This window comes from Seriola dumerili, unplaced genomic scaffold, assembly GCF_002260705.1.
Source record: "Seriola dumerili isolate Sdu_G_001 unplaced genomic scaffold, Sdu_1.0 BDQW01000003.1, whole genome shotgun sequence".
Lineage (NCBI taxonomy): Eukaryota > Metazoa > Chordata > Actinopteri > Carangiformes > Carangidae > Seriola > Seriola dumerili.
In genome coordinates, this window is record NW_019174258.1 from 7,725,769 (window position 1) to 7,752,055 (window position 26,287).

The 26,287-nt window shown below is 40.7% G+C and overlaps 2 protein-coding genes across 7 annotated transcripts in view; one reads left to right on the forward strand and one right to left on the reverse strand.

Annotated features, from left to right (window-relative positions):
• The first annotated feature begins 517 nt into the window (after window positions 1–517).
• ubl7 (ubiquitin like 7) lies at window positions 518–7,379 on the forward strand. Of its 2 annotated transcripts, none has more exons than XM_022742572.1 (11): window positions 518–602; window positions 977–1,157; window positions 1,372–1,491; window positions 1,628–1,713; window positions 3,123–3,207; window positions 3,298–3,355; window positions 3,476–3,609; window positions 3,898–3,947; window positions 4,051–4,227; window positions 4,414–4,527; window positions 5,670–7,379. In XM_022742572.1, exons 2-11 carry the CDS (start codon window positions 983–985, stop codon window positions 5,808–5,810), a joined length of 1,140 nt encoding a protein of 379 aa, XP_022598293.1. In that variant the 5' UTR covers window positions 518–602; window positions 977–982; the 3' UTR covers window positions 5,811–7,379. The 2 variants fall into 2 exon arrangements, with proteins under 2 accessions (XP_022598293.1, XP_022598300.1); XM_022742579.1 differs by having other exon boundaries at window positions 572–602; window positions 981–1,157.
• Window positions 7,380–12,144: 4,765 nt separating this feature from the next.
• Window positions 12,145–26,287, reverse strand: part of shf (Src homology 2 domain containing F) — a 93,728-nt gene continuing 79,585 nt past the window's right edge. For 4 of the 5 annotated variants that reach the window (XM_022744759.1, XM_022744736.1, XM_022744744.1 and 1 more), the window contains 3 exons: window positions 21,376–21,550; window positions 21,058–21,177; window positions 12,145–13,710 (listed from right to left, as the gene is read on the reverse strand). In XM_022744759.1, the coding sequence (XP_022600480.1) occupies window positions 13,524–13,710; window positions 21,058–21,177; window positions 21,376–21,550 (482 nt within the window). In that variant the 3' untranslated portion in view covers window positions 12,145–13,523. The remainder of the gene's footprint in view (window positions 13,711–21,057; window positions 21,178–21,375; window positions 21,551–26,287) is intronic. The other variant, XM_022744752.1, reaches the window with a different exon arrangement.

Below are 26,287 nucleotides of genomic sequence, written 5' to 3' on the forward strand. Positions count from 1 at the left end.
CTTAAAGGTATCACTGATATATGTTCTTTAGTTTTATTACTATTTTTTACATCATGTTATTGTATTATAATAACATGGATTTCTAGTCTTTTGACGTATAGTATATATATTGTACGCAGAAATTCATCTGAAAAATTCCACTTTTCGTTATACGAGTGGTCGTTGTGGATAACTTGTGATACACACAGACCGTAAAACTTCTGTCTGGAGTCACATTTGCCCAAAACATTACACAGCGTTGGAAAATCCTGAGTATGCAGCAGGGAAATCAATTGGGAACATTGTGGTGTCATTTAAGTAAAGGGGAAAAGTAGGTAGATACTTTACTCTCAAAACAAAAGAAATGTAGGCTATAGGCACAGTATAGTGATGTAGACATTTATACTGTAATGTTTAGACAGTGGTTTAAATTGTTCTAATACTTTTTTTCTTAGACTTGAGCCGTGTGTGTGAGGGAAAGACTTCTATAGTTTGCCAGTGGTGAGAGGGACAGTGAGAGGACACAGAGTAGTAAAGTCTCCTTTGTTTGGCCAGTGGAAGTAAACGTAACATTGACCACGTGACCAAAACCAGGAAGTGCATTGACTGTCAACAATAAAAGGGTGAGTGTGCAGTTCTTTTACATAGTGTACAGTTGTCGTGGCGTTACTGTGTGAATTTTATTTTAATGTTATCAAGGGAGTGCTGTTTAAACCAGTCATACTGTACCGACAGTTCACGTTTAAATTAGCAAACCGGCACACTGCTATAGCAAACGCTACGCAGCTAACCGGGATTGCTAACACAACCCCCCAAAAAGATTTAAAAAAATTAAGCTAATGATATGCCCTGTCCGAGTCCATCGTCTAAAATAGAGAAATTATAATATTTTACTTTAAGCTGACGTCACATCAGTAATTGCTGATAAACTCAAGCTAGCTCGTGTCATTATCTTCCATACCCCCATGTTAAGGCTGTGTTCCTTTTGTATGAGGAGATAGAGATGACTTCTGCAGACTGGCACCTGTCTTTGAAGCTGGTGGATCAGCCCAAATCCATCTTCCACTTCCCAGAGATGATGCCAGGGGATGTTCCACCTGGAGGATACAGAGTCGCCACCTTAAAACAACTTGTAGCAGCTCAGCTCCCAGACAACATCCCAGACCCTGAACTAATAGGTTTGTTACAGCTGTGGCATTTGAGCATAAATAAACTGGTGTGAATGAAATGTGTCTGTGTCTGTGTTTGTGTGTTCCGCTCGCAAAAATATTCCACTTGCAATCTGTTTGGTTAATTCTTCATAGTAAATAACAGCTGTGTGTTGCTTTTCTGTCTATGTGCTATTGTTACTCACACTTAAAATGTTGTGTTTGTGTTTATGTTGCATATCAGAGTTGGTCCACTGTGGGCGGAAACTTAAAGATGATCTAACACTGGATGCCTGTGGGATTCAACCAGGATCCACCTTACACATCCTCAAAAAGACTTGGCCAGAGCCAGAGAGCAGTCCAGGTTTGTGTGTGTGTGTGCGCGCGTGTGTGCGTGCGTGTGTGTGTGCTTGTCATTAAAGCATTGAGTTTTGTGTTTAAGTTGTACTGTTAGTGAAAGTGAAAGTCTGAACCACATGGTGTGTGTGTTTCTTCTTTAGAGCCTGTGAATAGAGCAACTGCAGCCAGGGAGTTCAGGGTGTTTCATGCTGCTCTTCACTCTCTCAACTCTGCCTACAGAGACTCGGTGAGTAGAAGACACATTCAGCATAGCAGGGCCCATAGTGACAACCCCTGCAAAATATTCTTCTTCCAAAGCTCGAAAGAGTGTATATAATGTATAATAATTTGATCTACTTAGGTATTTTTGTTTTAACCAATCCTTGTGTAAACTGTTTAATTAATTTTAGTCAGTGTCAAGAAGCATAATGTTTGGTCCTCCATCCTCTGGTCAAGATTTGTGGACACTCTTTAGCATAATATCTCAGCCTTCCGTTGTAAGTGGAGGGCCTAGGTTTAGGGATTGTCTAGATTTATCATCTTGTATCCAGAAATATCTAGATTTGGTCGGTGGGGATGTGGAGTTTATCCCTTCCTCGATCCAAACCTTGACCAAGTTATTTGGCACAGGCAATAAACTGCATCCATCAGTGTTTGGGAACTTTCCCATGCCTTACACACAGTAAAAAGTGAATTAGGTTGTCCTTCACTGTAGAATGCAGGAATGTGTTTGGGTGTTTGCATTTCACAAATTTTTGGACATATGCATCCTTGACTTGGAAACTGTTTGGCTTGAGTAATTGGATTTTCTTACACTGTCCTTTAGGTGTAGCCACACCTGTGTTCACAGCTGTTTAATTCTGATTGGATCACCCAAGCTGCATTTTAGTGTGAGCAGGACCTCGGGCAGCTAGGAGCTGGCCAAAGATTATTGTCAACAGGATCAGATTTAGCTATTATAGGATGGCAGCTTTCCATGGCTTACTGTAAAACATCAGACACAAACAGTTTTAGAATGCCAGCATGTTGGCTTGAGTGATAAAGGAATAGTTCAGATAGGAATGGGTATATTTTTCTTACGTTAAATTAGTTTTTGCTACTCACTTGTATTGATACACAGATGACTGATGCTGTTGATGGAGATAACAGCAGCAGATCAGGTCAGCTGACAAACATTTTACATCACAACACAGCACTCGAATAACATTTTAACCACAAAACTAACAACAGACTACAGTATCTGTAGTGTATTTTTATCATGGAATGATAGAGCAAAAGTACTGGAATCTAACAGGAGAACCAACCATGGGAATACACCAGTGATTTACTATGTTGTTTATGGTTAAAATATTGTTTGAGAGCTGTATTATGATTTAAAATGTTTTTCGGTGGTGAAGTGGTTCCAGTTGTTGCTTCTCATGCTATCTGACAAGCTTTCAGATCATCACTTGGTTTTCTCCATCCACTGCAATGCAAACCGTTGTCTATGGATAAATTAGTACTCATCTACATAAGAATGCAGGTTTTTCTCTACAGTTAACCTACATATAATTCCTGCATAATTTACATTGAGTACATGAATGATACTATTTCTGCTTCTTCTGCTGCTGTTACCACATTTACAAATGACACTTATTGTCTTTTCCTCACTCTTAGGTATATAAAATGCTTACAAATAAAGAGTCCCTGGATCAGATCATTGTGGCTACACCAGGGCTCAGGTCAGATCCAGTTGCCCTAGGTAAGACCTTTGGTTTTATAAACATAATCATGCCATCTCATTGTACCATGCAAATATGTAAATAGTAACATTTCCCTTTAATCCGTTCAGGTGTGCTCCAAGACAAAGATCTTTTTGTGCAGTTCACAGACCCCAACATGCTGGATGTGTAAGTGTGGCTTGTCAGAGCTTTTTATTGGCTCTGATGTGACACCTAAAAAGTGAGTACAGGCACACAAGTGGAAGGTCATTTAAATTCACATCTCTACTCTTTCTGTCTGTTTAATAGATTAATCAGTACACACCCAGCCCTTGTCAACGCCATCATTCTGGTGCTGCACTCTGTGGCAGGCAGTATGCCCGCTCAGTCCAGTGCCAGCTCCTCTCGCAACGTCTCTTCCAGTTCCTACAGTGATATGCCTGGTAAGTCAATCACTAATAGTAATAAGGAGCCACTCTTGACAGGCTCCAAATATTGAAACAACTGAACTGAGGCAAACGATAGTTTAATGTTTTGATAAGATGCAAAAGACTACCACTGGACTTTTAAAATAGAGCATACATATGCACTTTGAACATAAAATAGTATTTTGTATGCTGCAGTTTTTTACCGACATACATTATGGTTCATGTCTTTCCTTTTTATATTGTTTTTGATGCATTTTTATGAATCAGTTTTTTGTTAAAAATACGCAACTAATTTTTTGGCAGGCGGCTTCATGTTTGAGGGCATGTCTGACGACGAGGAAGATTTCCAATCTGTGAGTGACTCTGGTTGATGCTCAACATCAGATATCATGTTCAGGAGAACTGATAATGCTGAGGACCTTAATGTATTCCTGTGTGTCTAAATTTATGTAACAGGGGAGCCCAGCAGGACCCTCCAACAGAGCAGGGGCCTCAGCAGGAATACGACCAGTGTCTCTGAGCCACAGTGGAGCGACAGGCCCTCGACCAATAACACAGAGTGAGCTGGCAACAGCTTTGGCCCTCGCTAGCACTCCTGACAGCAGTGCAGTCACTCCCACAACAGCAAGCCAGGTGAGATTTATTTACATTTTGAAAAAGATATACAGACCCATTATTTTTATTCAAACCACTGAACTGATGACAATACATTTATATTTTTCTGAAATATGATCTCTGCAACAAAACCTGGCCACCTTCGTGCAGATGAATACATTTATTTTATTTTTTTTCTTAACTGTCATTCTGTCTTTGATTTAGTCTGACCCCTCCAGTGGTGTAGCTCCCATGCCAGCAGGGACCCCAGTCAGTAACGATCTCTTCAGCCAGGCTCTACAGCAAGCTCTTCAAGCCACCAACATGTCTGCCCTACAGGTGAGACTAAGAACCTGCTGACTTCTCCCCATATTCTGTTCATGGAGGAAATGTGTTTATAAATACAGTGGCAAGAAAATGTAAATGAACCCTTTGGAATTACCTCCATTTATGTATAAATTTGTCCTAAAGTGTGGTCACATCTTCATCCAAGTTACAATTATGAACAAACTAACTAATAACTAACAACACACAAATCATTGTATTGTTCTTGTCCATTTTGAAAACATTTCAAACATTCACAGTGTAGGCAGGAGAAAGTATGGGAAACCCTCGGATAGTGGCATTAACAAAAGTTAACCAAAACAAAAAAGCTAGCTTGGAGTCAGGAGTTATCAAACCTGGAGTCAGGTCAATGAAACAAGATTGTAGGTGTGGGTTAGAGCTACTTTGACTTACTAGTACCAACATTTTTTGGGAATAAAAGTTGAAAACTGATTGAAATACATTTTTATGCACAGATCCTCATTGCAAAGTTGAACTAGTCCAAGATATATGAGAACACTTTGATACAGTGCTAAACCTCAATCACTGAAGAACACTTTTTCCCCTCTATATGGAAGGTGTCAGATGCAGTAAAGCCTTCAGACTCCAGAATCGCTTCATGTTAAGCTTCGTGTAGTTAAGTCAAAATAAAGGCTTGTGAGATAAAACTTTGTTGTGTTGACTTGCATGAAACTGAAAGGGTTACAGAGTCATCTCAAAGAGTAAGTAGTCATCAGTCCACAGTCAGACAAACTGTCTATAAATGGGCATGATTTAGTTCTGTGACTACTCTCCTTATATGTGTGCATCCAGCTTACTCCAAGATGACTACAAAAGCACAACGCAGAATGATCAGTAATGTAACAAATAACCTCAGAGTAAGATCAAAGACTTAAAAGAATCATCGGAGCTGGTTAACATCTCTGTTCACAGGTCTGCCATACACAGATCATGATTCCTGGTTACCTGGAGGAAGCTGCTGCTCTCCAAAAAATAAAAAACATTGCTGCCCCCTGATATGTGTACTTGGCCTATTTTAAAAGAATTGTATTATTTTGTGGTGTCAGTGGAAGGTACACACTGCAGCTGCAAAGCGGTTTAGACTGGGTGGTCTTTGGATAAAACATTATTCTTTTTATGTGTTTTTGTTTTGTCAGGGCCGCTGGCAGTCCCAGATGCAGCAGCTTCGGGACATGGGGATCCAGGATGAGGAGCTGATGCTGAGGGCGCTGCAGGCCACAGATGGTGACATCCAGGCTGCCCTCGAGCTCATATTTGCTGGAGGCCCGGGACTTTGAGCTCATACCCAACGGACAGAGGCTTTTATAGAGGAGAGAGCAGGAGAAAGCCTGTAAAGCTGCTGCCCAGAAATGATAAATTATGGCTTTAGACATACAATATGTAAATTTTTCTATTATTACCCAATTTACCTTTTAATATACAGTACATACATCACCTTTTCAACTGAGCTCCTCAAAGGTCATGACAGCTTTTTCTTATGGATGTGACGAGACTTATAATAAATTTAATCATGCTAACCGCACAAATCATCAGTCGGTTTTCCTGTTATGTAACTGGTGGCTTTGACTATAAATGTATTACACTGGTCTAGGCAGTCTAAATTATCTACTGCATTTACATCGTCTTCCCGCAGCCTATGCAGTTCCACCATTTGTACACTAGATGGCAATGCTGTAATTTATTTCTACCCAGACATGACTGACTCACCGGTCATCCTAGCACACATACTGCTTGTTTATTTGCCTTTTCTTCCTACCCTAAATTTAAAATCATGCTCTTAATCTGCTCTTTGTTAAACTGTGTTTCATAAACAGTTGCTTTAATTGCAGTTTAGTGATTTCATTTTTCAAAGAGGACAATATGCTTAGACAGCCAGTAACATAAAAATGAAAGTTGCACGGATAAATTGATAGGTTTATTAACAATCTCTGAGATGTCGCTGTGCTTGTCGAAGCATCGCTACCATTATCGGAGCCCCCCCTCCAACTTTTTTTTTTCCCCTCAGCCTTATTGAAGCCGGTTACATTTGCTTTGTCTCGTTGTCTGCCATCAGGGTATTTTAGGGGAGGACATATTGCGTGCCCCCCTCTGCTACCTACCGTTCTCCATCTACAGTAATTGCCCTGCTTAGTTTTATTACTGCATCTGTGAATGTGACAGCTCAATCAGTGGATTGCCCTTTCATGAGCACAGCACCCAAACAGCGCTTTGTGTCCGTCTGTGCCCATTACCATTTTATATGCATGCACACCTGCGGGCAATTTCCACCTCCCAACTGCCTCCAAGGGTATTTTTAAAAAAAAAAGCATTTCTACCACGCTGAAGGAAACGGTGTCATAGCTTCAACAAAACAATAGTGAATAAAAGTGTCATTGCCGTTCTAGCAAATTTAAGAGACTTTTGTGTTTGCCCAGAAAAAAAAATAAAACCAAGCAGGGATAATGGGGAATAGTTTTGCATTGATTTCAGATCTAGACATGTCATTTGTTTTTAGCGCTGTACATTGTAGTATATCATGTCTACTTACTGTTTTTACTGCATAGACTACTAGTCAAGCCTCTTAACAGCAGCTTTCAGGATATTCTAAACAATTTATTGTGGCAAATCACCATGTGAAGTTGTCATGGAGACACTCAATGGTGTGTGAAATAGCATCACACATATGGTATAGAAAAGAAGATGTTTATGTTCCTTTTGTTGTCACTGTGAATATGTTTCAAAGTAGTATTGACTATATGTAGTCTCTCAGGCCTTGCCTGGTATTAAATCCTCTTACAAAGGAGACCTGAAATTACAGTACAGTATATGAACTGATAAGTATTGTTTGCACCTGTCAACTCTTTCATCACCTCTAAATATATAATACATGGCTATTCCAAGAACATCTGAAGAGTATATTCATTCCTTTGAAATTATACGAAAAAAGATGTTGTTCAAAGTGCAGTGAAATCCCTTCTGAAAATCCAACACGAGAGAGAGCGAGAGAGGTGAATCTTAAGGTTTTTTTTTTTTTTTGTTTATAACGGGGGCAACCATTGTTGGTACTCGCCATCTTTGACTTTAAAGATAGACAGCAGAAATAATGGAACATAAGCTGTTTCCTATCTACAGTCCTACCTTATTTTTGAGATCACTATAGTCCCTCTTCACTGCAATTACCACGGTGTGCCTTCACCGCACATCAGCCCATGGTCATTTAGGTTTTGAATAGCTGTTTGTTAAATTTTCTCTGTGCTCATTTAATTTTTCAAAAGTTACCTCAGTGACACGGCCATGGATGCATATCTGTGAAAAAAAACACCTCTGAGCAGGAAGAGGAAGTGGCATGAACAAGTAGAAAGTTGCTTCCTAATGAATCAAGCCTGGAGCTTTGAAGCTGGCACAAATCTGCCCAATTACTCCCACAGTGGCCTGGGATTCAGGTAATGAGCAAGGTTCTGCACCATGTCATTACAGGCAATATGTTAAGCCAATCGAAATCATCAATGCCAGATCTTTTGAAATGGTGTAAAAGCTCCTCTAATCAAGCCTTTACAGACAAGCAGAACAATACCAATGCTATTTCTCTCCAGATAAAATCCTCTGACGTGCCAGAGGAGGAGGGAAGGATTGGGTTGGTATAATGCGCTCCATCTGCTTTTGTCTTTCTGAAAAGAAGCACTTCACGTGTTATTAACATAAGGCCTGTTACCTGAGATTGTTTTGTGCCCGGTGTGACTGAGCGGAATATGAAATGAGCTTCTGATGGACACAAGGCCATTTTATACCCTTGTGGCCTATTCATTGCTTTCAAGCCATGGTTTTTATTCTTCCCCTTCTTTTTCAGCACTCCCTTTTTTTTTTTGTCCACAAAAGCTTCTTTGATGCATTTCATCCCAGGTGCTTTAACCCTTGATGGAGCTTCTCTGGAGGAGAACAGAAGCTGCTGTGGAGGGAGAGGCAGAGATCATGCAGAAACCACATGGGGAGTCGGGATGGAAACTTAAAATAGCAACTTCACTCCTTGTTTGAAATTTTGGATCTGATTGAGTCTGGTGAGATAAAGACAATCAACTACTAAATCTGAAATGACATGTGGAGCCAGTGCTCTTTGTGAACAATGCTCTCTCTTTTTTTTTTGCATTTTTGTGGAGAAGTTGGATGATTATTTTGCACAGCCATTTAAAAAATTGCTCAAAAACACAAAAACTGGTGCAATAACATATTTTGTTTCACTCATCGCCTTATAAAAATGTTAACTTTATGTAGCTGCCAACATCTTTCTGTCAGAGACACAAAGACAAAGGTCTTCACTGTCTGGCTTTGAGCTTGAGGTGTGTGTATTACAGGGGCTGCCTGTTATCAAATGGCTCGAGAGGTTGTGAATGTTCAGCGTTTCCTTTTATCATTCCCCCTTCCTGAATGCCTGTTTGTTGGCAAAAAATGTGTTCCATAGAAACAGTTTTTTTCTGTCACAATGCAACAGCTCTGAAAGTGATATTAGGGTAAGGGGTTAGCGAGTTCACTGTCAAAATTGCCTTCACCAGTACTGAATGCTGGACTTTGAGTAGTTGCGTGCACATGTAGCCGTAACACCACAAGGGGTGTGATAGCTTGTAAGTATCATAGTGATGTGTCTAGCTGAAAAGTAGCTACAGTCACGGTGGAGAATACAGTGCAAATTGTAGAGCTAGGCATTCATACTGACTGTAGTTTTATATACGGTATAAAAACATATTATAAAAGAATGAAAACAACAATAATCAGCTACATCTGTTTTGTTTTTGCTGTCACCAATAAATAAAACATAGGTTTGTCTGTATTTGTCTATGTCTACTGAGCTATGTAATTAGGAACTAATTATTTGGAAAATAGACATAGTATTCAGTTGGTAAACTTGCAGTTAATGAATTCAAAATCATAATTGAATTGTAAGTTTGAATTGGTTACAATTAAAACTAAAATAAAACAAATATGGAGAATTAAGTTTTCAGTAATACATGAATATTGAATGGGCATTTTTATTTCAAAGAATTTACTATTTTTTACCATAATTAGTAATATAGAGTCCTTTCAGGAAACATAAGACTGTTACCACTGAAAATCAACATTACTGTTCTTTACTTGAGGCAAAGACTTTCTTCAAATACCAAGAATCATATATGATTTCCACTTAATTAAACTCACAGCATGGACAGAAATAGCTCGCATGCGAACAATGCTGCTAAAAAAGTACTTAATTATCAAAAAGGGCCAGAGGTGTGATTACTGGAAGCAGGAAAGCTAACTGTAGGAAATATGGACAAGCAAGCTTTAGACAGACACATCACACAAATGCTGCTGGCATGAACAACAGAGTGAAAAAAAAAATAAAAAATTACAGGACGGTGCTACAAAGTGGATCAATAGCGAACAAGTGCTGCAGTACTGGCTTGATAATAGCTCCAGCATTCTGTCCTTGACTCAAACAATAGACGCTCTTCACTATTTATCGAAGGGCTTCACCATGGTAACCGGCAACGGTGAAGATACAGGAAGGGGCTTTGCTCCCAATAAATAATTATGTGTTTGCTTTGTTGTGGTGTGTCCATCTGAAACAACAGGAAAAAGGTAATCAAAATATCAGATCGCATTTAACTCATAAACCCAATTTTATTTATTTTGAACCTTGATGCCTCTATGTCCCCATACAATACATTCAGTATATACATTTGGCCATGAGGGACTGTACAGAGATATGTTATAGTAGTGCATACATACGTGGCACGAAAATGTACACAAAGGAAACTCATACATGCCACTTTACCACAGTAAAGTGATACACAAAATACACACAGGGCAAGTCAGTGGCTGATGGCTGCTTACACCAGTACACAAATACACTCACACACACCCACACAAACACTGTTTCATGCATGCACATTTGTGTGTACACACACTCACTTTAAGACACTTCTAAGGGAGGAGAAGGGCTCTTTCAGGTTCTCGTAATAGAAATATACGAATTTAAAGAGTGTGTCTGCTGATTGCAGCAAATCCCTAACCCCTGTCCTCACACCCTCCGCTCTGGCTCTCCCTTATTCCTCCCCTTCCCTCCATCTCCCCGTTTTCCCTTTCTCTCTCAAAGCTAAGGCCTCTCTCTCTCCCTCTCTCTCTCTCTAGGCAGTGTGGCCATCATACTCAGGCTCTTTCCTACAGTAGAGAAATACTCATGAGCAGCAGTAACTAAATAAAGAGCCTCTACTGTTTGATCTCTTAAACAGGGAACATTTAGAAACATAAAAGATACAACACACTTATAGTTTATTTTAAATTTTGCATTTCTTCTTAGGATATCTTCTTTCAAGGAAAAACATAGGTCCACTGCAACAACATACTATTCCCTACTAAAGCTGTAGAGGTTGCCTCATCACACGAACAGACACCCTCATGTGACATACTGTACTCATCTGATGACAGCCATGTCTCACTTACTGCACTGACAAAATAAACGACTCTATACATCCCACTTTCTGCAAGCCACTTTTACTAATCAGGTCATCCTGCTGATTATATTATACTTCCCTGTGGACATTTTGTACCATCACATGTTAACATTTGGTGGAGGCACACACTCCAATCATCTTCCCTTCAATGACTGCAGTTTAAAGTTGCATAGCGCACAGCGGAGATATAGTCAAAGCCAAAACTGATTTGACTTTGTATATACAGTGGTCATGCTCGCTAAAGTCAGCTTCTAATTCCTAGCGTCAGTCTTTTTCAGCTTGGACAAAGCCACCAAAATTTCAAATTTTACTTGGATTTGTTCATTAAACCACCAACCATTTGAATTTTGCAACTCATAAGACTGACAAAGGTTTTCTCTGAACCCACAGTTTGACCATACAAGCATTAGGCACTCTCATTATACACTCAAATCAGTGCCCTCTTACTGTGACTGGTCAGCAATATTGTATGCTGCAGGCTCAAATTTTATTGGATCTGTTACAATAAACTGCAGAGAGCAGGCCACAAGGCAGACATTTCATTCCCATGAGTTGCTAAAATCAAATGTGGTTGATGAGTGAATTCAAGAAGAAAAATAAAATTAGTGAGTCCTAGGGCTGAATTCTAGTTTAAGGGAGAAAAAAAAAAAAGGCGCTGACAACCAAATATATTCAAGCAATAACTGTCAGCAGTTTGTACCAGCAGGGTTAAAAACACACTGGGACTCAGAAAGTCTGTGCACATATTCCCATTTGCATACAAACGGCGTGCATGTGAACACGTTGGGACACCTGCACACTCACGCACATTCACACATGTATGCACATCTGGTAAGTAAAGGGTAGATGATAGATTTTACTGCTAAGTGGAAATATGACAGGTTGAAGGTAGGTGTTTATCAGGTTCAAACAGGCTGCGCTGTGATTGGTCCAAGGAGAATATGCCATCATCTCTCATGTGAGGCTTGACAATCCCGTTGGTCAGGAGACGCCGTGACTCGTGTCCCAGAGTCAGGCCACTGAGGCAAACGTGCATTTAGCAGAACTTGAAGCAACGAAAAAATGCAAAGCACCACAGTAAAAGAGGCTGGAGTAGTCCCAAAAACACGATCACATCGGCACAGGACAGTGAGGGCGAGGGGGGGGGGGGGGGGGGGGGGGGGGGGGGGTGCCGGGCCATCACAAAGGAGTAACACATCAGTAATAATTACCCCAGAATAAATTACAGTCACAGAACAATCGTTAAAAGCAGAATTGGAAATCATCTGATCTCGCTGACTGATTTGATCCATGCATTATAAGGCATTAACCAAACATTTGTTACTGACATCACACTGTATCATATTAGTGACTATACATACAATTGCTGATCTGGAAAATCTGTTCTTCTTTTTTTTTTTTATGAAAATGTTTTCCTAAAAAAAACTTGGATTAACTGTATTAAAAAACATATTCCTAAAACCAATGATGCAATTTTAAGGGAATTGGGAATGTCGAAGGGAGGGCAGATCGATGTCTGCAATCCCATTGTACCTATTGATCTGCAGATGGGCGAATGAAATTGATTTTCTGAGGTAGACAATGCAGGCATATTTCATTCTCCCGATGCAAAGCCATTCTAAGCAGGGGTAGTGGGGGTAATTTGGTCCATTTGGACAGGCTCTGGTCTCTAGCCTCAGCCAATTGTACTGTGTCAGATGGGATGACCCATCCATCATGCTCTCCTGCCTGTCTCACCACTATGGTACTTACACTGTCATTGGCGTGATACACCCACTCAGTGATGGATAGCAGTCAGCATGCACTATGACAAGATAGAGAGATCAGTCTGCACAGCTCACAGGCCTGTTGTCTCCATGTGGGGGACTCACTGTTCATACGAGGCCAGTTTATTCAATATCCTGGCCACTGTATGAGGCCCATGTGGACAATATCCTTTAACATGCCTCATAAAAGTCGCTTCCCTGGCACGGCTCTTACAATCTTCAAGTCCCCTTACAAACAATTACAGTATCAGTAGAGCCTAACCAAACAAGAAAATCAGACGTACTTGTTCATACACAATTGCCATGATGTGCACTCGTAGGAAAAACGGTACAACGAGTTATGATAGTAGGTACACCCCAGTGACAAATGTTACAATGTTGTACCTTTCTTTTTTCTTTGAGTGTTAAGTGCTGTGGGAAGTCAGCTCAAGAGTAAATGAAATTATGTTCATCAGATAGTCAGTCTGCGATGTAATGAAGTGGGTGCCTGTCATAAATAAAATAAAATAAAATAACATAAAATAAAATAACAAAGACTTGCAAACATTGAGTCTGTAAGTATGAGAAACTATGCAGTAGGCCTTCAAAACAGGTCTGGATTCTGTCGGCCAGTGAGGTGAGTCAGGATCAGCAGTTTGGGATGCAACTGTTTGTCTTCCCATGAGCTGAGAGGGCTCTGTCCAGAAGGACAGGAAGACTGGAGCCACAGGGTGGTCCAGTGAGTACTGCAGGGCCCGATGCCTGCAGGTGACCCATAGCACTATAGAGTCCTGATGGCTACAGGGTAGAGCAGGGACATGTGTTCGGCACCCTTGATGGGCAGCTTGCGGCTGGAGTAGAAATGGATAATCTCAGGCACGCTGTCAAAAGGGCAGCTGTTCTGGCCCAGGATGTACTTGTTCTCTTTTGTCCGCGACAGCTTCATGTGCATGAAGCCCTGGCTGCTCCTGGAGACAGAGAAAGACAAAAGACAGGGACAGAAAACATGTTCTTAGTTCAATAAAAACAAGATGAAGAGTCTATGTCATACAAAATATTTTCGGAATTGTTGCATGAAGAATTATTCACAAGGTGAAACAAGATTTAGAGTGTAAGCTACATCAGCGGCTCTGTTAAGCACAGCGGTGCTTTGTGCTAACGCTAACATTAGCATCATGAATGTATAACTATCAAAAGATGTCTGTAAAACTCCTGACAGCACAACATGAACCACATCAGTTATTAATAGTGTAATGTACTATGTCTTTTTGAGCCATGGAGGTTTTATATTTGAAAAATTTTCCTAGTATTTATGTTATGTCCCATCTAGGGGTGGCCGGGACACAACAGGAATCCCCCATCTTCCCCAAGTCCCAAGTAGCCGCAAACAAATTGCTAAATGTAACAACCGGTGTTTTTATATACAGGAGAGCGTGACTTATAACTTCAGGGTGGATACAGGCCAAAATAACAAACAAGACAAGTCTACTTGAAAACAAAACATCAACATAACTTGCCTAAAGATAACCAAACCAAAATACATCAACTAAGCTCCCTCTCTAACAAAAACAGGAGAAAAGGTGATCATAAAGAAAAAGGCAGTCCACCCCTACAAACTCTCAAAATATCACAAGGCATGGCGGTGAACAAGTGTGGCCAGTTGGGACTGGCGGAAGAAGTGGGTCTCTCCCCTTGCTGCTTAGCCGCGCCATCTTGGCTCTTTAAGTCTTGGTGGACAGGGACAGGAGCCAATCAGCTGCCACTGCGAAAGCTACGCCCCAATCACGGGCTTGTCCCAGGAAAACACTCATTTGCATATAATCACATCACGCCACCTGTCAAGCCACAAAAAGAAGCAAACATACAACAAAAATAGCAGTATAGACCACAGCCGTAACAATTAAGAAATGCTACTTTTATGTGGATGTCATGACAAAGTAAAGTCTATGGAAACAAGAGTGCCAATCTGTCTTGTAGATGTTGAGATATGTCACTGGATAAGTCTAAACTTGGACCTGTAGATAGTGCTACATGAAAAAAGAGGGGGGTCACCAAAGTCATTAGGTGTCGCCTTCTGGGAACTGTGGATATCTGTGCACATTTTTATGAAAATTAATCCAATTGTTGCTGAGATATTTCAGTCTGGAACAAAGTGGTGGATCCACTGAAAGACAGGCTGACAACGCCATCCCTAGAGCAACGCCATTACCATGGCTAAAAATATAATACATAAAGAGAGAGGTATGTAAGAATGAAACTGAATATATGAGAAACTCAGAAGATCACCCCTCCTTGACAGCCCATTTCTCATTTACTCCCGCAGTAGCTGCTCCCTACAGTACGTGACAATGTTCTGAAAGCTGGATTACCTCTGATAACTTTAGAGCTGTCTGGGGAGCAGACTAAAAGGCAGGTTGCTTAAGGGTCTGGGTTTCACATCCAGAGCATAAGGATGTTGCTAATGAACCCCCGGGATGAATCACTTAAGCTCAAGAAATAAATGCACAGCAAATTAAAAGCTCCCAGTGTGTTTCTAGGACCCTTCGATCAATACATTTTACACCTTGCCAGTAATCTTAAGCCTTAGAATTGAAAATTACTTTCTTTGGGGGGAGGGGTTGTTAAGTGATGCAACAGTAAGCTTTAGCAAGGGGCTGATACAAAACTAATGGCCCCTATATCCTGTAATAAATATACTATTTTGATTGTTTCTCTTTACAAAATACATTAGCATAATAGCCTTTTCAATCAGCCGCTAATGCTTCTAGTTATGATTGCTGTAGGCTCAGATACTATGCACTCACTTTCTACAAGTGGACATTATGGCCTGTCATCAACATAATGTGCATCTGCCATCAGCACACTAAACTCCCACTGGATTTTTTTTTCCCTCATCTGAAATATAACTCCAGCTGCTGAAATGAAATTAAATGAAAAAAAAAAAAAAAAAAAAAAAAAAAAAAAAAAAAAAAAAGACAAGAAGGAACCCCAAGCATTACCAATTCTAACCAACCCTTTCTGTGACAAGCAGCCAGAGCCGAGTCCTGTTGAGGAACAGGACTCTCATATAGAGTTAGTTAGGGGAGAAATTTAGTCAATCAACAAACCTGCAGTATGTTGAGGGAATATTATTCTGACAGTGACAGACAAAAGAACACATTTCGGTTTTAATAAGATGGGGTGGTCAAGTGTTTATGAGGTTTACACGCCATGCTCCGCTTTTCCACTTAGATTTGTTCCTATCATTTCGTTATTATATGGGTTCACGAATAATTAGGCAGACAAACTAAAGCAACTACTGTTTTTGAGGTCATTGAATATATTCTCACTGTAAATACATGTACATATTTGCGGATGTGCCCATTATCTGTAAAGAACAGGAGCAAGGACTGGGCTTTAGGCACCTTGAATGAGAGGCAAGTCCATTCTTTACTTATCTCGTAATTGCATGTGCAAAGCCTGCGGATGTGTTCTCTCCCTCATGCACAGAGAGAAACACTGAAGTGGGGGAGAAAAAAAAAGCAAAGAACATAGAGGGTTCAGTTTAGGGTCATCCATCAAGAATAAGAACATATTCAAACCAATGCAAAGTCATAGCTTCCTGTGAGATTATGCTTTATCTCAATAGATGAGTCCAATCCTTTTAATGTTGCTGTGATTAGAATTATTATTACAGACAGACTATGAAGCTGTAGAACCCTATGTACTGTATATGGCAGATGATGGAAAATATCTCACATATTTCAAACACTTCGCTGCTGACATTTTTTTTTTTTTTTAGGTGAGCTGGGGTAAAAAGCTGCAGGCTGAAGTAAACACAACTATCAGACTTGTCCATTACTGTGCCTCTGGCCTCGATATTTGAGCATGACATTAACAAGTTCATCATGATTGGAGGAGAGCAGGACAAATTTCCCTTGCCACAGGTCTCTACAATTCCACCATTCTGCAAGTGGTGCCAGGAGAGCTCATTTGAAGAAAAAAAAAAAATCCTCCCTGCTAAGTACGTTTGATGAATCTTCATGCAGAGCGTTGGGAGACAGGTGTCAGGTTACACAGAGCCACACTTAAAAAGGCAAATACATCAATAGCATAATTTTTAGATCCCCAACTGATTTTCCAGTCTGTGTTCAGGGCGGCTTATCATGTTACAGTCCTGCAGAGACAGAAACCAGGACAACACAGCAATACAGCACGGCTGCTGATAAAATTAATACAGGGCTATTTTTGAGAAGACAGGCCTTTGTGGTGTTATCATATCCCTGTGTTTGTGGGCTTCTATTGTCTAATCAGGATTAATCTCACTGGGGAGGTCTGCTGTCCTGTTTATTGAGGTCTATGACTTTGATTTGAACCCTCTAGACCTCAAAACAGGAACAGCCCGACAGCAATCACTGCTTATCTCCCACTGCAACGTATTGGATTGCTCCATGAATGATGTTCTCAGTGTTATGAATCTATTGCATCAGAAAAAAAGGCAAAGTCATCTGCCAAAAGATAATGATCCCTGGCAGAAGCAATGACCTTTTTAAGCATTACTGGGCATCAGATATCCTGCGTGCCCATTATTTCATATGAGCACAAATTGAATGAGCCTACCCAGGATGATCCTTAACCATTCTGTAAGACACAATTGATGAAAAACGGATATAGTTGGTGGTGTGGAGCAGGCTCAGAAGTTTAAGAAACAAAATCTGTCATTTAGGTTCAGTCTGGTTGATTTGTCTCAAGTGCGCAACATAAAGGAAACCTGATCTTTTGTGTCTGACTGTAATAATAATAATATTATTAATAATAATAATAAAACCATCATAAAAGCATGAAGCGTCTTTGTAAGATGAGTACGATTTCAGATGCAAAGACTTTTTGGTTGCTCTTTCAATTCGCTATCTAATTTGACTTTAGCTGTGCTCCGGCATCAAACCGTTTCTGTTGGATAGGTTTTCTTCTTTCACTGACAATTTCTCTGCTCAGCCAGTGGAAACACGCTGTGCAGGGCTCTCTCATGAGGTGAAGACACTGTGCTCTGAGAGACTTTTGAAGGCTTTAATATGTTTCAAACATCTAAAAGGTTTCTCGCCACAGAAGGAAAACAAAGAGAGATAAGGACAGGTGGGATGGTAGAGGGTGTGAGGAGCAGGTGAACAGAAAAAAGGGGTTAGGAGGGCACAACAGACAGAAAATGCTATCCGTCAGGCCAGAGCACTCCTGAAGCTGAAGGTCCGAGCAACGTCTGTCTTTATCAATAATGCAATACACATAGGTGCCACCTCATGGCCTTATACATTTTTCAGCAACCTCATACATGGAGGATCTTCACCTTGGGTTTGCGCTCATTTTCAGTGGCAGCAGGGGAGGCATGTGAGAAGGCTGAACTCAGAATCACCTCCGCCTGCAGCGCGGCGGCACCTGTCATTCCCGCGAATCAGCCCGCTGATTGTTTTTTAGGCTCAAGCCAAATGCACGAAACATGAGGTTCTGTGATGCCGAGGAGCTGATTCACACAAATATACACATCAATGCCGACACGCACGCACGTGCACACACACACATAGAGGCAGAAACCTTCAGGAAACATGTTCTATGCCAATGACTTGCTCATTTTTAAAACTGAATGTGAATCATTTATACTTGAATTGCTCGACTTGAAAAATTGCATCAAAAACTGAATGGCATAATTTGATATTGAATTTATTAGGTTTTAACTGAATTCCAATAAACTTGAAAATGAATATAATATGAAATTGAACCTGTCAGATATTCAGCGTGCAAATACAGTAAATCGTGAGCACTTTTCCATGACATTACAATATATAGAAAAAAAACTGCTTAACTACTTAACACAAATGAAACCCATTGGCCTTGATGCCAAGATAATTACTCTTTAGAAGCTAATTTCTTCACAACCTTGCTATCAAATTTGCCATCATCAAAGCCAACCTCATTCACTGAAGGAATAGTAGGGGCAGCCATAGCCTGCAGTCTGCTTAAGGCCATCAGGTCACCCCTGAATCCCATTCTGCTTTAGGCCCCAAAGACCTTTAGGCTGGACCTGGAGTCAACTACCTGGCAAATGTGGTAAGAGTAAGTCCAGGTCAAACTATGCTACAGGTCCCACTGAGCCACAGGATTGAAACATCTCTACTATACTGAAAGTAATTCAGTCTTCTCAGCATGGCTTTTTTCTTTTACTCTTCTTCTACTTCTCAGTGTGACAAACAGCTATTACAGGTGCCACAGAAATCAACTCCCAACTTGCTTTTAGTTTCTCCAAACCATAGCCTTTAGCTCAGAGAGGCGTGGCAAGAAGATGGTAAAGCTAAAATAAAGCTTCTCTCACCTTTCCAACTGAGTTGCCCATTAACAAAACACTTTACTGTACCCCCCTATTACCTGCTCTAATAGTGCAGCTCATTATTGAGGGTCAGACGGACAGCCGTGGGATGTGAATTAGTGTAAATACATGAATGTTAGTAAGGCCATTACTGAGGCATTTTTAAACTCACACTAAATCAAATAAAACTTTAATTTAAGATGTTGCTTGGCAACATCTTTAGCACCTTTCTGGTCTTCCTTCAAAAGAAAAAAAAATTATATTTATCTTATCTATCTAATTTATAGATAAGATAAAGGTCTCGTCCACTTGGGACATACTTACATCTTACATGCCTGTTTCATAGTTTATGATCTAACAATGAAAAATCCAGATTGGTTACACTAGCTGCTTCTTAATAATGCGTGGATGAATATTGTGCTGTTTTTGTGTGGTTTTGAAGTTCATGCTCTGGGGTTCGTACAGCTACAGTATTGTATATATAGGATCCATATAGGATACATGATCAATAGTTGTTATGCTGTTGACTATCCTGGATGTCCCAGAGGAAATGTCTGTATTGCCTTCAGGTCAAATACTATGCAACAAAAAGGTTGTGTATGCACTGTTACCATATCTGTGTTTAGTTTCTTATGTTTTGGTTCGTAGTTCTTTTATGTTTGTTTACATTCAAGATAGGAATGTAGTATATATATATATATATATATATATATAGATTGTCTCTTAACTGTTGCCTGCTTGAATGTCATACTCATGGTTGGGCTGTGCGTATTTGTGTGGTGACAGAGACAATGTGTGTTTTGAAATGTGAATGTTTGAGGAGTCTAGTCCTCAACCAGTCAGACAGGGTTAGGGTTTTTTGTTCGGCATCAGTCATAGCCAGTAGTTGGTCAGCTAGCCAGCAGTTAGTAAGTCAGGATTTTAGTCAGTCAGTAAGGCAGAAGAAGAAGCAGTCGCACAAGCCTAAGCAGATGATCAGTCACTGAGACGGGAAGTCAGACGGGGAGTCAGCTACAACAGCATGAAGAGAGTTGGAGCAATGAAAAGCATCGTCTCCCTGCCAAGATATATAAGCCTCCAGCTAGATGTGTTCTGCTGTAATAACAAAGGCTAATCAATGTCTCTCAGCATATTATAGTTTCATCTCATCCGAAGGTCCTCACAGAATTGTGGAGATTTTTCTAAATGTCACATGGTTGAGCCTGCCTTGTAATGTAAAATGGCCTTCATATAAAGTCAAGTGAAAAGAGCATTTGTCAACAAGGATACTAAGATTTAATAGCTGAGAAATTAAAATTTCACAGTTGGTTTTGTCAATTTTTCAGACATCGACAAATTTCTGGTTATGTTTCTGACAGCGTTGCCCTGGCACTTGATCCTGGCAGCTAGGAGAAGTGAAAATCATCAAACCAAAACCACCATAGCCGTATGTTTCTATCAAAAGAATGGGATGTGACTGAACCGCGGGCCTTCACGCTAAAGTAACCTCTACCAAATGTCAGACTAGACTATACCAATCACAGTGGCTCCTTTGAACTCTCTGCAGGGTGTGACACAGATCAGGGGTTGCTATTAACTGAGTTGCGGGCACGTCGGAAAATCCAGGAGCCGACAATGTCAGAGGGGTTACCAGGGGGAGGTGGAGGACAAGGAACAGGCAGGATGTAGGTGGGAGACAGAGGTCTGAAAGGTGAAATTAATTTCCATACTGAAAAGGCAGAGTCAGCAGACTATTGGGGAACAGGTGTACAAGGACCTTTACAAGCAAGTTAGTTTTGTCCACTGTTTGTAATCCACCAGTAAACACGTGTAGCTGCTATGACACTTGATACGTTTCTGTGTTCTGTGGACAAACACAGACTCTTGATTTTGCCAACTCTGTCACACTTTATCGGGCTAAATTGTATGGAGCTTGTGCAATTACTTTTTGACCCTACCTCTACTATAACAACACAATATGTGATGAGACTGCTGTCCTTACTTGAGGGAGAGGGAGTAGTCGTTCTTGCTAGTCTCGCTGTTTCTCACCAGGTAGCTGGCCTCCTTACACAGCCTGAGCAGAGACTCTGCGTCTGTTCGGCTGATCGCTCCATGGTACCAGCTACAGTGACCAAGAGGAAACAGAGACAGAAGGCTTTACAGAGGAATGGTAAGAATAAAAGAGAACAAGGGAAATCAAACAACAAGGGTCAAAGCTGCTCTAACACAAAACAAAAACATGAACAAAAGGGCAAAAGTGGTGTATTTTAAATAATTAAAAAATTCCAGTCATAACAAAACAAAACAAGATCTGACTCACAACTGGCTTTCCAGGGGCATGGTGGGGTCAATACGCTCCCCGAGAGAGGAGCTGCAGTGGTCTAGTGACGTCATTTTAGTGTTGACCAGGCAGCCGCTGGAGTGTCGCTGCAGGGGGCGAGTTTTCCCGTCCTTTGTAGGAGACATTCGAGACTTCTCCACACCATCAAACTGGACTGTAATAAAAAAGAAAATGCTGAAATCAGCTGAAAGATTTTATTCTGGATATGTTTAACATTCACAACTAAAATGTTTAACATTCACAACTAAAAAAACATTCACAATCAGTTCAAGGTCACTTGAAAGGGCTAGTGTGCTTAATAAGAAGCAGACATTTGTAAAAGTTATGACGTAATCTGCTGGTAAATGTTTCTACTGAACTAGATCAGCGCACTGCGCGAGAACTGAAATTTAGGTTGTGCTTTCACACACACTCACACATAGTGTCACTTTGTGTAACTCCTCCAACTGAAGGACATGTACACACAATGGAGGAGAAATAAATCAATTCTCCCCCACTGTGTACACATTCCACTGAGAGCAAATACACACACATGGAAACTTCCTCCAAACCACTCAAACAACCACATGTCTGTAAATACAGCCATATATTCTACAGTGTATGTCACTCTTTAAGAACACAAATGTATTCAATCATACAAACAAGCACACCTGAAAAATTCATATGCACAAATATAGAAAGTTGTACGTGCACATAAATCCCACGCATGAAGTACTGCAAGTTAAACATTAAACTGGCTTTTCAATCTCTCACGGTTAACTGTGGACATGACAAGCTCTCCTGGCAGCCTCACAGGGAAGTGTTGGAAAGCATGTGGGGGCTGGAGGTGACCTGTGCTCATGACATGACTGGCGAAGGTCACTGGGCAAATTCACAACCAATCAGCACACAGAAAAAAAAAAAAAAAGCCTTTACGTTTATTTACAAAAGCTAACATGAGAACAAAAGAGAAGATAATATTTATGAGGACAAGTGAAAGTGAATTTGCACTTCTGGTAGAGGGTTATGGAGGCCAAGGGAATGAAAGGCTCAACAGCGGAGGTTGTGGTCATCTGTATGTGTGTACATGTGTGTTTTAGCCGTTTTCCCTCTCAGCCATCCATCAGTATAATTGATGTCACAGCACCCTCTGCGTTGGAAAGACCTACCTAGAGCTACTGACATGCTTCTCAAGCCATAACAGAGGCCCGGCTTCCTACATCAACCGTATGACAAGCTTTAGCTGGAGATTGTTTTCTGCTTTGAGGCTTAAGATCAACATATCAAAGCTGAGCCTTTGATGGAAGGAGTTAGTGTAGTATGAAGCTCACAGATTCCTTTGCAGTTCTCTGTCACTAATGGCCAGTCTTGCGACTAGTGTTTAATTACTCGGGCTGAACGTGGCAGCTACTGTACAGACAGACAGGCACTGTGATCTTCACAACATGTCGATGGAGATGGGCCTACAATTGTCTAGACTCGGCAGTTCAGTCAGATGATTGCATTACACTTTGTGAGCTTGCCAAGTGTTCCTACATCACGCTGAGTGGAGGGGCTGACAATATCAATCCATCAATTAAGGCTACAAGAGACAACACCACGTCAACAAATTTCATTCAGCTTGTGGACACCCCTAAGTGAGGCTAAATGGGCAAACACATGACCTTCTGTAGATACTGTAAATTCAAAAATACATACAAATGGTGAAAACAGTAACTCTCTATTGCCAATCGGCTTTGATAGAGATTTAAAGAGAACGACTTCTACTGAGACAGTAAACCTGTAGTGGTGCATCCTGGGATCTTGGTATCAGAGGTGGAAATACTTTTACTTGTAACCAAATATTTTTAAACTGTTGTATTATGACTTTTACTAAAGAATCTGAGTACTTCTCCCAACACATCATGTGCCTGTGAGGGAACATGATCCAACAGCAGATAAAGATGCTGAGACACAAAGCTGCTGTTTGAGCTCCAACCACCAGGGGCTCCCCTTCACCTCCACACTCAACTCTGGGTTGAACTCACTGGCCTTGAGCTCACTGATGCGTTTCCCTAAACATAAACTCATGGAAATGATTATTCCAAATGAGTCCAACTACTGTTGTTATCTTGGCCTCTGCACTTCAGTTCGTTATAGGGCTACAGCTGAGTCTTAAAATGACAGCCAAATTGTACTGCTGCATGACAGCTGGGTAAATTGTGGCTCTAACCTCAAGACTTGTAGAAGACTATGATCTTAAGTTTCGCTTCCTCAGGGTCTGATGCTCGGACTATAGGCAGTCAAATGATGCTCCTGTGTAGTCTACATGAAAGATGTCATTAGTTCTCGACTTTTTTGTTTTTCCTGCAGTCCATTTGAACTACATGCTGACTGCTGGGAATACAGTGCGAGTAGGATGAACATACAGTATATGTGTAAGGGTGAGAAATAGCGTTTCCATGGAAACTGACCAAGGGGACAAGGGAGATGCATGTTTGCTCTGCTCATCCCCGTCAACGCTGACAGATCACAACATGAAGACGCAGCCAATTGCTCTCCCTCTCTCTCCTTCCTTCACTTTTAATTTCTCTTCCTGTTTGCATATGTCTGGCCCTTCCTCTTTTTCTCCTCCTCACCTTCTCTTTTGATCTTTCCATCTCACATTCTCTGGCCCCATTTCTCTCGCTCAGTCCTTTCCTCTTTTTTTACACGTCAAGGACAGAAAAAGATAGTGGGAAATGGACTGTGGAGGAATGTCTTGACAAAAGAAAGGAGAGACAGAGCAGTAACAGCCTTGATCTGTTATCCCCAATGTTTCTGTCCAGATATAAATTATTCTTTAAACATCATATGTGTTTTTTTCTTCAATTCACCAGTGATCTACAGTAAACACATGAGGCTGGAAATGGTATCTGCTCTTGTGGCATAAGGATGAATGTTGCTATCTTGGTTTCCTCACACAGTCCATCTCTCGGTGTATCTACAGCCCACTCAACCATCCGCCTGACCTCAGCTCTTCCCATTTCTTCCATTCTCTCAGTGCCCACACCGATTCCTCCTTCCCCCTGAATTCAACACAATCAGTGCTTTATTTGACCTTGATTAAACCTCTCTTTCCTCCTCCACCTAGAAAGGGTTGACTAGCTATTCTCAGTGGAGCTCACCCTGTCAACCTTTCCTGTCAGAGCGGAGACTTTCCCAAAGGCAGAGTGCATAGTTCTACAACAAGAATATTACCCTGACGAGGGGAGCCTCCAAACTAAACAAAAGCTATCACTTTATTTGCTCAAGTGTGAATGGTGCCATGTCTGCTTTGATTGCCAGCCATCTTACCAGCACTGGCTTCAAACTGTTCTAGAATTCTGCTTTAAGGCTGAATATCAATGGGAGCGAACCGAACTCATTCCCCTTTCATTCTCTGGAGCACACAGTCCGAGACATGGCCGACAGGAGATTGACGAGAGGATTGGGCCACAGGAGAACAAAAGCCCTGAGAGGCGGCTTAAGAGAGACAGACAGAGTGTGCACATACATCCAAGTGAACACACACACACACGTCTACACACATTCACACACAAAGACACATTACGTAAATATGCAGGGTAATGCGTGCGTGTGTGTGTGTGTGTGTGTGTGTGTTATTGCTATTGTTGCTTGTAAAGTGCAGCAAATGGAATCTGTGTATCAGATTGAAGTGTCCATCAGATGGTGACTGACGGCTGAAAGAAATGCCCCCTGAAGACACACAGCTTCCTTTAAAGAGCTCTACAAAATCAAAGTAAAGAAAATTAAAAAGCAGAGGAGGTTGGGGAGAGAGGAAGAATGTGTGAGAGAGGGAGCTGAGTGGCTACGACACAGATAAACACAGAGGTCAAAATGACATTTCCATGATTACACTATGACCAAAACAACATGAAGTGCAGCAGTGTATTACAGCAGAGCAGAGCACAACACAAAACAAAATAATGCCATAAAAACTCAAGTAAAAAAAAAAACACGCAATGGATTAGTAAACTTTTCAAGGGTGTCACTCTCCTCACTCTCACTGGGCTTGTTTTCACTGCAGAGCCACAATGGAGCCACAGCACTAAAACTGTAGTTACATTCATCACTGAGGCTGAAGTGAACAACCTGACTACTCTTCCCTCTCTTCACACACTCCTGCGCAAATTCCTCTAATTAAAATGGCTAATTAATTCTCATTTACTAATGGTACACTTATCAAAAAGGATGACTAGTCTGAGGGGCGAAGCGAGCCATCGACTGCTATATTGTGAGGTGAAAATTGAGTTTTCCAGCTAGAACGTGTGAAATGATTAACAGGTCTGCATCTCATTAGAAAGCACTACACACTGAAAATAGTGCTCAGCGTGGTATGATACCTTCAAATAAATCACTCACTGTTTTATTGATATTAATTATGTGCATTGGGAACTTAAATAATGATTTGCTGGACGGCTTTTAATAAATGCTCTATTTTTAGAGCAGAGAAGTTTAATCTCTAATGATTCTGCCATCTGGGAATGCACTTTCTTCTTTTATATAAATACCAAAATGATATTCTAATTAGTTTTTCCAAGACAAAGGAATGACCCACCAAAGTGTCATCTAGGGGTTGTATTCAAAATTAAATCTGGATATCTTTTAATTTCTTCGTTTTCTTAAAGTCTTCTTACTGTGGATTAGAGGAAGGAGAAGGTAGGAGAAATGCTTCAAAGTGTGGATAATTAATTCATGTCAAAAAACAAAGGCATTATATTCAGGAAAAAAAGAGACCTCCATTTATATGTAGATGTAAAATCTGCCCTGTCAAGCCTCATTTAAATTTTGGTAATGAGGTTGAGAAGACAAGACAGACTTCTTTGAACTGTCATGGATATTGTTTTACTCCTGCACTATATTATAGCAAACCACAACAGCCTTTATAAAA